This window comes from Aptenodytes forsteri, unplaced genomic scaffold (assembly GCF_000699145.1).
Source record: "Aptenodytes forsteri isolate BGI_AS27 unplaced genomic scaffold, ASM69914v1 Scaffold282, whole genome shotgun sequence".
Classification (NCBI taxonomy): Eukaryota; Metazoa; Chordata; class Aves; order Sphenisciformes; family Spheniscidae; genus Aptenodytes; species Aptenodytes forsteri.
Window position 1 is genome coordinate 4,127,655 of NW_008794089.1, and position 14,059 is coordinate 4,141,713.

Here is a 14,059-nt window from a genome sequence, read left to right on the forward strand (position 1 = left end):
TGGGTTGACGGTTGGACTCGATGATCTTAGAGGTCTTTTCCAACCTCAATGATTCTATGATTCTATGATTCTATGATTATCTGCCTGTTTCTTTCCTCGACAACCAACTTATAAAAAATACCAGTATAATTACATGTTCAGATAACCTATTATGCTATACATGACCTATATCTATGGCTAGGTTACATGACCCTAGAATTATTACATCTAAATCTCAGCTGTGCTCCAGGAAGAATTTCTCTGGCACATGATAAAGGAGAACCGTAGTACTGTATTGGTATTCTTCGTACCTCAAGTAGAGAGGTCCTAGAAGCTACTTTTTAAAGAATTCAATCCCATTAAGGACTGCTAGGTACTGAATCAGTGTCAATACACCGAAGTGAAATCTAACTGAGGGTTAAGGAATGATAGTACACTGAGAGACTGAAAAATCTCAATGTTTTTCCAGAACTGGCTTCAATTAATAAGCAGACAGCTGGCGATAAAATATTTTTAAGAGAAGAGGGTCTGGCTGAAGACCAGATTTCCAGAGGAGACAAAACAAATCAGGAGTTGCACCACTGGTAGAAAATGCTGCCAAGTCTTATGAGATCTGGTTAAACTTTTTCATCATAATATGAATGACATGTACAGAGAAGATTCTGCAAAGTCCAGCGGAGACTTCATTAATGCTAGCCTGTTTTACCTAGAGGGCTCATGTGTGCTCCAGGAGTGCTAGAAGTACTACATCCTCTTGTTCTAAGCTCTAGCATTAGTAAAGTGTGCTTTTATCTCTGTATATAGACACATTTGGGTTTTTTAGGTTAGTAATTTACGTTTGTTGGGATAGAATGTGCTACCTTGCATTCAACCTCTGTTTCTAAAAATGAAATAATGAAGACAAAAGTAAAGATTAATTTATTAGAAAATGCCTTTCTCTGCAAATACACTCAGAAAAATTGTAGTTCCCATTCTGGTTTGTCTTTCTGCACTCCACTGAGATGGGAGACTCTGAAGTCGTGTTTATTTTCAGAACAGTTCATACAGTTGCCAGACATGGGATCCAAATGTCTTGGCAAACCCCATCCTTAGTCCTCATATTCCCTAATACAGAATTATGACTGGAGTTAAAGAGGCATGACTCTGTTGAAACGTCCAGTACTGGTCCCATATTCCTTCAAATACTTAGAAAGTATATGTGTGTGCTTTTTTGAGCATTTCTGTAGCTTTACAGAGATGCAATGAAATGAAAAAAATATTCCATTTTAACTCATGCTGTTCATCCCTTCTGCAGTTTGTTTCTTTAGTTTATTTCATGCTCTTGGAGCAGGAAACTTCTAGTTTTCCAAAGTTATTGCCTGTGTTCCACTTCACACTAAGGGCGCCATTCTGGTCTGACTGAAACAAGCATAAAAATACTACAGTGAATTTGAGTAGGTAGGTGTATTGAGCTTTTAGTGTCTTTTCCTGTTTATTAACATATGAAACACCAGCTATATCTTCAATCTAAGTATGTTGTTATGCACTGAATTTGAGTTTTGTTCTGTGGGTTCAGAATAACCTCTTTTAACTCTGTATGATAAGTATAGAAAATTTGAAGATTACTTGACTCTTGAACGATACTGTGCTGCTATTTATCCTGACAAATAAAGAATTTTGTTTCCTTCCTCTCATTATGCATAGCAAGGATCCAGGACATATACTTGAAATACCATGCAGATAAAAATCACTGTCAGACTTGAGATCAGTCACTTTGTCTGTTGATTACTAGATTCTGCAGCTACCCATGCAACTACTTGAAGACAATATGGACTACCAGTTAGATATCTAAGATAATAGTTACTTTTTTTTTTTTAAAGAGGTGTATTTTTTTCATTTAAAGAAGTAAAATACCAAGCACCACCTGAATACAAACATCAGCCCATCATTAACTTACAAATAAAACAAAAGGCAAAAATAAAAATATAATGATGAGGTGTTCTCACAAGCTGTGGAGAAAAACTGTCTTCTTGTCACAATAGAATTTGCATTACATTTCAAAGAAAATCTGAGTGTTTCAAGTAGGGATACAAAATAATCTCTAATTGTATATTTGGAGTCTAGTATGATATTTCATTCTTACGTCAGATCCCAGAAATAAGTAGTGCATCAGATGTTTAATGACATGCTCTGACTGTCTGTTCTTTCGTTATTATACAACGAACTTGAAGATATTCTTCCTTCAACTTCCTTTCTTATAATGTCTTTGATAGAACCTTACTCAGGTGATTGGAAGAGAGGCATAATAGATCTTGACACTGGAAAAGAAATATTGTTTTCTTTCATAGGAATTTTGGAGAGAGGCATTAGATCTTGACACTGGAAAAGAAATATTGTTTTCTTTCATAGGTATTTTATTATACCTATATTATAATTTATTTATTATATTTATTTTGTTATGTTAAAGTGACTTCTAACAGAAAATAAAATGAATCAAAATTATAGATTTTCTAATTTTTCATGCAAGTTTGAATTAAGATCAGGAGCTGGATCTAGAATTTTGGTGGTTCTGTATTTGGTAGGTCAGAATGAAGTCCTGGAAACAAATTTCCTTGAAGTCTGGGGAAAATTCAGATTCAATCCATGTCTGACCTTTGCAGGATAATCCATCTCTTTGTGGGCTTAGAATGTGAAAAATAAAATGGTAAGATTCAGATTTTGTACGGAAAAAGTCAGAAAGATGTAGAAATTACAGGATAAGGGAGTCTACCTGACTTGAAGGTGCATTTGTAATCATAAGCATGAGCATTGTTTTAAACTGTCCAAACTGCATTTTATGTGCATTTTGAAAATGTACATATTTTCTTGTCAGCAAGAAGATCAATACAGTCCTGTCCAAATTGTTCATCCATTATTTAGCCTTTCTAGTGACAGCATTACTGTTAGCCTTTGTTATAGAACATCATTTAATTAAAATTTCATTCATTGTAGGAAGGATGAGGAAGTAAATCATGTCTCAATAATGCAAATCTGGAAGGGGAAGGTATTGTCGTGTGTATTGAAATAACTGCAAGGTGTTAGGTCATTTCCAGGTTTACGTTTGAGGCGGAAGCTTTGCCCCAGATGACTCGGACTGGAACTGTCTGAAATATCCAGGTCCCACCAAAATTAATGGGCATTAGACTGTATACCTAATAGTTCAAAAACAATGTGTTATATACAAGGCTTATCTAGTTGCTTTCCCATGTGCTAAACTCTTTACATAACAGTACGTTTATTAACTGCATTCTGAAAAGTTTGTCTAAGCTATGGCAACAATTTTAAAGCAGAAAAAAATTGGTGTTAGAGAAGGCTGGTTTGTGAGAAGTATATAGTTCAGAAAAGCCACCATTCTTCCATTCCCTCTGGATAATGAATTGGTTTTTGAAATTATCTCTTTGCATAACTATCTGTTACAGTAATAGCATGACTGAAATGCCTTGACACCCATTCAGCCTCACAGACAATTTATGCAAGGTGCTGTACAAGTGCATAAAACCCCTTCCTCTTACGGTTCCTTACATGACTAGAAACAACAAAGGGAGTAGCAGGAAAACAGGCAAAGAAAGACATATGAGTGAGCAAATTATAGTCTTCATCCATTGATAGGTACCGCAAAATTCAGAATCCCAAACCGACTAATGCTCAGGGTACACCACTCTCTTGGGTAATAGAGGAAAGCTTGATTTATGTAGTTAGGTTAGGAGTGACCGGCAGCTCCAGCCACTCCAGCCCACAACTCCCTCCTACCCCAGCCAGTGGAGCCCAGCCTGGGGACCCAGGGACCTGGGGTCTCTGCCCAGGCTGAGGGACCTGGCTGCCACTTTCCTGTTTGCAGGTTCAACGAGTAGCAAAGCGGAGAACATGTCCCAGAGACCAATAATAACTGTGTGCTAATATAGTGTAGGTCAAGAACTGATACTTCAGATGCAGAGAAGCCGAGAATCACGTATTGAAATGCCTCTATGGTTAGTTCTCAAATGCTATCAAAAGTTGGTAGTAATTTGTTGGAATATATTGCTGAATCTAATCATACATTTGTGGCTTAGTTATTTGGATCATACTCTTTTTGATGTGAAGAATGAATTGTGGCTCTAGTTTTTGATCTTATTCTTCAGTTAGTGCTTGAAGGATGGTGGATAATCTTTCATTATATTCAGATATATCCATATAATGTCCTTGGCTTTGCTGGGTTTACATGAATATTACTAAGCGTTTACCTCAGTGTTGGTAACCTTGAATTTAATATTTAAAACAAAGGAATTGTGGAAGTGCTTTGAACCGGAAGATGATACACAGGTTTCCTGCACAGCTCTGCTAATGCATTGAAGATCTAAATGACCATGTGCTTGGTGTTAGTTTGGGGTTTTTGCTGAGAAGGAGTTATAGGGTAGTTTCAGTGACAGTTTGAAAAACTGACAGTCATACTGAAAGAGTGAGCTCTTTAAATATAATTGGAGAAAGCACCTGACAGAGACATGCAAATATTGTGCTTGCATCCACCAAACAACAGAGAATTAACTTGCACTTTCTGGCTCTCTGTACTGTTGCCTGTAAAGCCTCAGATGCATCAGTTTAATCAGTCACTGGAAAGAACAAGTTAGAAAAAGTAGGAGGCAGGTTTCCGAAAGCCCTGTCCTCTTTTCATCAGATAAGCCACTAGTCAATGCTGGGAAGAGAATATAAAGCCTGTCCCTACAACTTGACTTTTCTGCCAATCCAAAATAACAATTCCCACAGTCTAGGATTAGCACCATTTTGGTGGGGGGTAGTTGGTCTGATGAGGTTATTATGCACTAGTTAGGTAATTGGGGGATCCCTAGAAGTTTTTCCTTCTCCATCTGATGTGTATTAGTGTGAGGGGGTTATTTATCTTTCTCATAGCAGTTTATGGCTTCCTGCGATAGTGTCACAATTTTGCTCCGAAGGCGATATGACCTCAAGACAAGCCTTTGCCCAATTTTTTGAAATACCTGTCAGAGCTAACTTTTAGCATGGTCACTGCTTAATTTCTGTAACATCCCTGATTAATTCTTTGGCACCACCAGTGAACTCTGAAGTGAGTGCTTACTGAAGTGCATCGGGGAAATTTAGGAGCTACCAGCAGCAATTTTAGCTGATGGGCAAGACTGTTCTAGAAAATTTTGAAAAACATTACTGGTCATATGAATGTTCTGGCAAAGCCTTTCAGTTAAAGTGGATCTTAATTATATTTTGGGGAAGACTTACATGTATCTGAGGTTTTTTTAGTAATAGGTGCCACATTAAGCAGCATCTGTTCTCAAGCCCCAGTTGCTTGTTTTTGCCCTCTATTCATTGCCATCTTTTAGTCAGTCCAACTATTTGTGTGGCATGTGATAAACTGTACTCGGGAACAGAATTTAAAATGGCTTTCATTCCCTTTTCCTGCTGCTATTCAAACAGTATCGGTTTGATAATCTTATTCTCCTGTCTCGACAAATAGTTGTTTCCATGCTATTGAAGAAGGAAGTAAGGCATTGGGGATCGGAAGTTGGGTAGGAAAGTGGGAGAAGGAATGGGAGCTGTATAATCTGTCTTAGCTACCAAAACAAAGGTGTGTGATTTTTTTACCCTTGTCAGTCAAGAACTGCATGGCTAGTCATCTTCCTAGCTGAAATCTGCAAAACCATTATGCATTTTTCAGACTTTTAACCTTCTTTCTTTACCAATAAACTGTTGTTAGCCCCTCTCTCTCCCTTCCTGCTCTCATCTTAAACAGATTCTGTTTAATTTATTTTCTTGAAGCTTTTTCAGGGAGTTCATTGTTAAAGATTTGTAAGTAGTGAATGAGGCTCTCCGCTGTCTTATCGAGGACATTTTTCTCAAGTAAATTGACATATTCACTTCCGAAGGGCATTCAGTTAAACAATCACATACAAACATTCTCTGTCTCCCTGCCTTTTAGCCTGAGTCAAGACACTAATTCATTCTCATCTCTTATAAAAAATTTTCAGAAAGACAGGCAAATGAACATATTCAGATCAAAAATGAAAATACTACAGAATGTCCTCAGATTCCTCAGAAGTGGGCCAGGACATTAGATTTTAGGGCTAGTTTTAAGTTTGCAGAAAGTTTCCAGCAGAAATATTCATTGCCCAGGAATCCTAGTTCTAGAGAAAGCTGAACTGGAAATTCACTTCATGGAATACATGGAATACATTTTTCTCAGAAAAAACTGAGAAATGGGAATGTGATTCCTAAAATACAGCAAGGAGATTAATGCTTTTCCTATTTCCTTAATCTTTGTATGAAGAGAGAAGTAATGAGAAACAGCAATGGAGGGCTGGGGGAAGAGAAGGGTAGCAGAAGACTTCCATCCTGTAGACAAAAATTACTGAAAGAATCATCAGCTGTACTGTATAAATTCTTGCAGGTAGTTGCCAATGACTTAAAAATATTGCAATGTAATTTAATAACTGTATAATATTTCCTTCCCACCTTGCCTTTTTCTTCCCCCATCTAGAAAACATGTCTTTTCCTGTGAAAAAATACTGGCTTGAGTATATGAAGCTAATAATGCTCTATTCTGCTGCTCTACAGGTTTTCCTATACAGATGAATGACTCAGATCACTCGCTATTTCAGCATTCATTTCAAGGATGCATGCAGTTTATTCATGTGGATGATCAGCTGGTGGATTTGCACGCAGTGGAGCAAGGTCAGCTGGGAAGCTTTGCCAATGTCACCATTGACATGTGTGCCATTATTGACAGGTAAGTTGCGGACACATCACTGATACTCTGATACACTGATACATGTCCTGCATATTCTGAAAATATAGAGTGATACAGAAAAGGTGGTTCTGACTGCCAGTGATCGCGTCAAGGCAGTCCTACCTTTTTAGCAGTGGGAACCATGCTTAGATCATGGAGATGATGGCTTTAAATTGTTGATTGTGTAGGTGGCAGTGGAAAGCATATCTCCACTCTCCCTACTCTCAGGCAGAGGAGGAGGTGAAAAGCTCTTGTAAGTCAAATTCAACCCACGGGTCAATAATATGGCTGCCTTGAATAGAGGGAACTCTCCCGAGAAGTCACACATTTTCTCTGTTTCTTAGATGACTGTTATGGAGATCTTTTTGCAAGAAGAAGTTGTGCTTCCTGGCTTCAGTGCTTCTGGCTTCACTGAATTCCTCAGAGAACTAAAATAGGTCCACATGCTTGCATGTCTGTGCATGTAATTAATGCTCAAACTTTATTAAAATAATGCTCAGTGGTTTGGGTTTTTTCCAAACTGAGAAGAGTAATTCTGAATTATGGCAGGCTTTTGCTTTGAGCCCTACTTTTCCAACCACTTACCTGTGTTAATTTCTGTTGCTCCTGATTAATAGTTTCTTTGTTGGCAAAAAAGAAAATACTAGGAAAGTCAGGGAAAGAGCAATTAGCCTAACTCCTGAATGCAGGCAGCTTGGCTTATCATGAAAATTACCTACATATTAAACCTATTGCAAGTCTTCTGGAAAGCTGGAAATGGCTTTTTAGAATGCTGCTTTGAAAGAAGCAAAGATTACGAGATCATAGAGCCCTAGAATAATTCAGGTAACAAGCAACCACTGGAGTTCATGTGGTCCAAGCCCCGCTCAATGCAGGGCCAGCTTCAAAGCTACGTCAGGTTGCTCAGGGCCACGTCCAGTCGTTTTGAGCATCTCCAGGGGTGGAGATTCTACAGGTTGAGTGACTCTGGATATCATCAGCAAAGATATGCATAGTTATGGTAAAGAAATGCATGTGCTTTTAATTTCCTACTGTAAGTTAAGAGAATCTCAAAGAGAGAAATGATACTGTGAAAAAACGAAATATGGCATACTGCTTTGGTCTCACAAAATGCCTTCTCTTCCTGAAATTTAGACATCAGTTTGCACTAAACAAGTTGTGGTGGGTTGACCATGGCCAGCAGCCAAACACCTGGCCTACCTTTTGTTCACTCCCTTCTCCCGGGAGATGGGGAGAAAAATAGAAGGAGGGCAAAAAGACGCGTGGATTAAGATGGCAGTTTAATAAGAATGGCAGTTTAATAAGAAAGGCAAAAGCTGCACATGCAAGCAAAGGAAAAAGAGGAATTCATTCACTACTTTGCATCAGCAGGCAGATGTCCAGACACTTCCTGGGAAGCAGGGCCTCAGCACGTGTAACGGCTGTTTGGGAAGAGAAACTCCATAACCCTAAACATCCCCCTTTCCTCCTCCATTTCCTGAGTTTTTATTGCTGAGCATGACGTTGTATAGTATGGGATATTCCTACGGTCGGTTTGGGTCAGCTGCCCCAGCTGTGTCCCCTCCTAACCTCTTGCCCACCCCCATCCTCCTGGTCTTTATGGGGGAGGGTGTGGAGAGAAAGCCTTGATGCTCTGCAAGCCCTGTTCAGCAGCAGCCAAAACAGTGGTGTCTTACCAACACTGTTTTAGCCACAACTGGGAAGCACTGCACCATATGGACTGCTATGAAGAAGGTTAACTTAGTAACTTCATCCCAGGCAGACCCAGTATACCATTTTAGTAATGTTAGCGTTGAGGATCATGCTTTGTGGTGTACCAGTGAGTTGTTCTGGCATGTCAGGCCACTTTAAATTGCTGCTTCTCATGGACATGTTGAGGGTTGAAATCATAGTGAAAAGAGGAAGTGAAGAGCTGCTGTCATAGGGAAGAAGTTTGTTCTATCTCCTCACATACAACTGAAATTAGAAAGGCCTCCTGTGGTTAGTATTTGGTAGCTTGAATTGCTTAGTTTTCTTTTGAATATTTGTTTTTGGACATGTAAATTGGCTTGGAAGAAAGGATGTGAAGATACATCTAATTAAGTCTCTGATTTTTCCCCAGTGGGTAAATCTAAGATTATGAGACAGTTTGTGTTGATCCCACTTATGCCAGTGTCAATTAGAAATAATTCCATCATCATAGTGAAGTTAATCAGAATTAGGCTTTTGCAATGTATTACAGTGTAATTACAATTCACTTACAATGTAAGTTAATTAGCATCGGTGCTTTACAATGCATTTTTGAAAAATAAGACTTAAAGCTTCCTGTATGTCAAGCAGCTTACTTCTGAAGTGAACTTCATACAGAAGTTACTATTTATAAGGTATTTCTTTTTATAACCTATAATAACATATATTCAAATATTTCATATATTAGAATATAATGCCATATGCCATACATATTATATGAAATACCTTTTACTATATTAAAACATTATTATCCTTTATGTAAACATGTATTATAGATTAGATTTATTTTATATAGTTTATATATATAACATTTGTATTTATAACATATATATGTTTTCTTTATATAAGAAAATGTATTCTCACTCTCTTTCTCTCTTCTGCCACCTTGGACCCTGATATCATCCTCATTACATAAATTAAAACTGTGTGTCTTATATTTATGCTTCCTAAGCACTGGAAGATTGTTTTGCAAGCAGAGTAAGAATTGTGAAATGATAGGAAATTAGAAAAGTATCCAAAGAATTTTCTTAGGGTTGGTTTTGGTTTTTTTAAGGAATGAGATGTAATCTAGCTTCTTGTTTTCCCATGATCAAGTTTATTTCTTTGTAGTTTGCACTTTAAAACAAACTCTTTGACTAAGAAGTAATAATGCCAAGCTTTAGATCTGACTGGATTTTCATGGCTGTCTTATTAACATCTGCAAGTAAGAGTTTACAAGCACTGCTGTTACAACATGCCACTATATATAACATTTTTTTATGTGGCTTTCTTTTAAAGGATCCAAGTACCATGTGTGCTATATATTAGCTTAATTTCATTTCCTTTGAAATGGGAAGATACTCTTGGCTGTGATACTGGGGTCCTCCTGCTTTTTTTAACTTGTTGTGTTCTAAATCATAAAGACTTTGGTCATCATCAACATGGAAATTGTTTTCATAGCCACACTTCAGTGAAGACCCCCGCTGGGCAAAAAGATAAGCTGTCACATTGAATTATTCTTACTGCAGACTTCAGCCATTTGGTTGGGGGGAAAAAAAAAAAGTTGTAAACAGTGGCATTTTTCATCGTTAGCCAGAGCAGATAGTAAGGAGGGGACAGTTTTCTCTATAAGGACATGATAAAAGGTAGTGAGGGTGGTGAGTTCTCATGTTGCACCCGCCTGGAGGTAACTGCTTCCAAAGTCCCAGGTTCTGCCAAGCTAAACACCTGCCCCGTATGGAAAAGGTTTCTGCATTTTAGCTCCAGTATTTTTTAAGATGTTAGAAGGATAGTCACGTTAGAGTATTACACTTGTACTTGGGAGATACAAGTGTTGAACCAGGGTCTTTTTATTTTTAGTCTTCCCCTCCTCACATGAGCATTTTGCTATTGCAAAGACTACAAGCTGAGATCTTATTAAAAGGGAACACCAAAGCTAAGGAATATTGTCTTTTTACCAGTGGCCTAATAGTATAAATGCATATAATTTCATGCAGGTATATATATAGTAATTACAGGCAGTTAAAATGCTACTGAAAAAAAATAATCATCCCTGTTTCTGTATCTTAATTAACTTTAATTGTATTAGCAATGGAAGTTGCCTTGTTGTCACAGTGATCAACATGCTGTACTGCTTGTGACAGCACAGGTCTCTATATACCTCCTTTACTTATCATTAACAAAGTAACGTATTGTTAGAGTCCAGATGGTACAGTTGCACTTTAGGATTTTAGCACAGGACATTGAACAGGAATTATTACTCACAACTAATTTATCCCAGCAGTCTCAGAGAATTCTAAAGCTTGCCTGACTTTGTTGTGGCTAGAATTATGGATTTTAATCACGAAATCACAATGAGGAGATTCTAAAATGATTGCAAAATATAGTGTCCAATCTGTCGTTGTAGATTATGCAGAACATATGCCAATTTTAATGAAAATCTCTGTGTACCATAAGAGGTGAAATGACAGAAATGGGGAAAAAAAATGCAGTACCAAGAATTTTCATGTAGCTGCTTCTAGTGTCTTATGAATGTGTGAACTGTGTGATTCCCTCTGTAACACAGTGAGATGAATTAGATGCCAATTTTCAATAATAATTTCATGTTAAAGAATTAATGGAAGTAATCGGATACGTGCGGCAGAACATTTCTGGGTGATTATTGCTCACCTGCTGTGGTGATACACTGTATGACAGAGTGCCAGCATTCAGCTTTAATCCCATGCAGCTACATTCTCTAGACTATGTGATTGCCAATCAAAATTTGAAATAATTCATTTAACTAACAAAAAACAGCAAGCATATTGGTGCATGAAAATGTCCGCAATGTAACTGGCAAAAAGACAGAATTTCTTTGGAATTAAAAATCATCATTACAAATAGTCTTAGAATTCTTCACTTCTGGCTCTTTACATGGACTTTAGGCTTCTGGCCTTCCTCTCTGTTCTCCCCCTCCCTCTGCCAGTCCAGTGGTGAGGCAGACAGCGAGGAATAAGGCAGACGTCATCCTGTAGTATTCTGCATAAGAAGCAGATGATATGCCAATGTCCAGACTGGAAGCAAAACCTGCTTTACAGTTGTGCTGTTCCCAAGACAAATTCACAAAAAGGAAGTAAAATGTCCAAGTACAACTTGGGAAGAACTGAAACTATACCATGACTTCAGCCTGCAGATGTTCCTGGCCATATGGCTGGAAGCCACTTCCTACATGTACCTTCTCCCTCTTCTCTCCCTCTCCCCATTTCTCTTTGGAACCCTGCAAACTTTTGATGTGGAAATGGAGATGAAAGCTGCCTTTCAACAAGAGAGATTCAAGTGTGTTTACTTCATAACCCATCTCAGTCCAGAAAAGTGACTTTGTAGGCACAGGTTATAGCTCAGATGACAGTGACAGTGCTTTTAATACTGTGGCACTTGTCCCCTATGTACCAGAGTGTGACAACTGCCATATTCCTTAACACAGATCAATAGACAGCTGGAAGGTTACAAACTACAGAGCTGGACACAAAATAGGAATGGTTTACTTACCTTTCTCTTCATAGTATACCTTAGTTTTCTGCAATAATTTTTTTTAACTATGAAAAAATCTCCATTCTCTCACATTAAAAAAAAGGGGGAAAACACTGTAAAAATAGTGAAAAAGGAGGCATGAGAAGCACCAATAAATTGAACAAATTGGGTTTTCCTATGTGTTTACAAATTTACTCCCTTGCATGCAGCTGGAAAAATTTGGATAACTGCAAAACTTAACAAAGAGTGAGTCCAATAAGAATTAAAATATATGTTCTTTTAGAGATAAGATACTGATATAATAATAGTTGCTTGACTAAAGATTTCTATGCAGCACTTTGGTACCCTCAAGAAATTGGCTGGACCTTCCAGCTCTCATTAGTTAGAAGGGAGCTCCCCAAGACAGCAACACAAGTGCAGTTTTTTTAAATAACCATTTAGGCCCGCAGGCTGGTCAAGTGAATTGTAATGAGCTGGTTTTATCACTTCAAATTAACCTTAATTAGGGATTTCATGTGTTTTGGTGATGATAATAGCATGGACATTATAATAAACTTTCCTCAAAAAAGTATTTTTCACGTGACTTCTTTATCTAAGATCACCCTATTCCTTTCTGACCTTGCAAAGGGGACAATCTTATGTCAGCTGGAGCTGTGCGATGTCCTTGAGTTCTACAGTAAAGGAAAATCAAGTTCTTTACAATGTAACAGTAGTTTTTAAAATACAAAAATGCCCATTCTAGGTCATTCTAAAACAATTTAATGTAAGCTGCACATGGAAATAATATCTGACATTCATTATGATTCAAATAGTCATAATTCTTTGCAAATGACTAATTAATCAAGTAAAGTCTGAAATGGACAAAGAGGAAGGGCACAGTTTCTGTTGTAAGTAAGGGGGTCATTTTATGGAATGCTTATTGCATTAATTGTGTTAGTAAAGCTAGGAAATACCTTGAGGAGGAAAAAAAACAATAATTTTTTCAGAGTTTTAGGATTCACCACCATTGCACTGCGTCTGAAGCTAAGTGAGTGGAATACATTAAAGTATTACTTGCTTAAATACTAAAAAGCATTAATTTACAGTACTTGAAACAGAAGTATGTGCAGGGAACCAACATGTGAAGTGTTATTCCACAGAAGGGGTGAGAGGAAGAAGATATTTACTTTCTTTTCTGTAGTTTTAAGCAAGGACTATAATCACCTTAGAGTCTGGATGATGGAGCTGAAAGACTCCAAAAAGAGAAAATGATGCTGATTATATCATGGAAGCTTCCACAAAAAAAAAGCAGCACCAAGGGATGGAGTAGGACTGCATGGACAGAAGATGGAAAACGTGTGAGGTTCCCTGTGTGGAACGGTATGACTAATGACCCAGACTGTTAAATAACTTTATAGTGTAATCAGTAGCTGTTTAAGCAAGTTAGAATAGTTTGAAATGCAGATGGTTTGAACCCTATTTTATGCTTATGCCTTTGCCATGTTTTTTTTTTTTTTTCCCCTTGTTCACTTTAACCTATATTACACAGGTTACAATACTCAACAGCATTCTTATGAGACTCTTTCAAGTAACTGTGGGGGTTATATATCATCTTGTAGCTGGATGCCTAAACACTTTGAAATCTCCAAAATCCTCAGTTGTTCTTTGTCTTGTATTTAATCCTAGATAAACTCTGCAGAGAGAGGAAAGAAAAAATCATCTTTCATTTAACTTTAATGAATATTAATCCATCTTTCTGTTATGAAAAATGTATGCTCCTAAAATAATTTTCTAGAGCAAGTGGATTATTCATGATAAATAGTTGTTCGTGCTAAAACAAAAGCTAAGACAGTAAACATTTAGGTATATTTCTGAGGAGGAGGAGTATGTAAAGCAACCTGACAGCTAATAGGGGTGGTCTCTGGGCTGCAGGGTTGGTTTCTGCCATGGCCTGAGAGAAGAGTAACAGCACTGGGTTTGTCCTTGGGAGCCGAGTGGCAGAGGACACGTCAGGGACACCCAGCAGCTGTGCCCACTGCATGGCCACTGAGGGCAGGGACAGTCCCCTGGGCCTCTGGGGCACAGGGACTGCCTCGGGGCCAGCACCCCAAAGGCCTTCCTCCAAAGGATGCT

The 14,059-nt window shown here is 37.9% G+C and overlaps 1 protein-coding gene across 1 annotated transcript in view; it reads left to right on the forward strand.

Annotated features, from left to right (window-relative positions):
* Window positions 1–14,059, forward strand: part of CNTNAP2 (contactin associated protein-like 2) — a 972,464-nt gene that overhangs the window by 471,934 nt on the left and 486,471 nt on the right. The window contains exon 10 of the mRNA XM_019470872.1: window positions 6,559–6,730. Coding sequence (XP_019326417.1) covers window positions 6,559–6,730 — 172 coding nt within the window. The remainder of the gene's footprint in view (window positions 1–6,558; window positions 6,731–14,059) is intronic.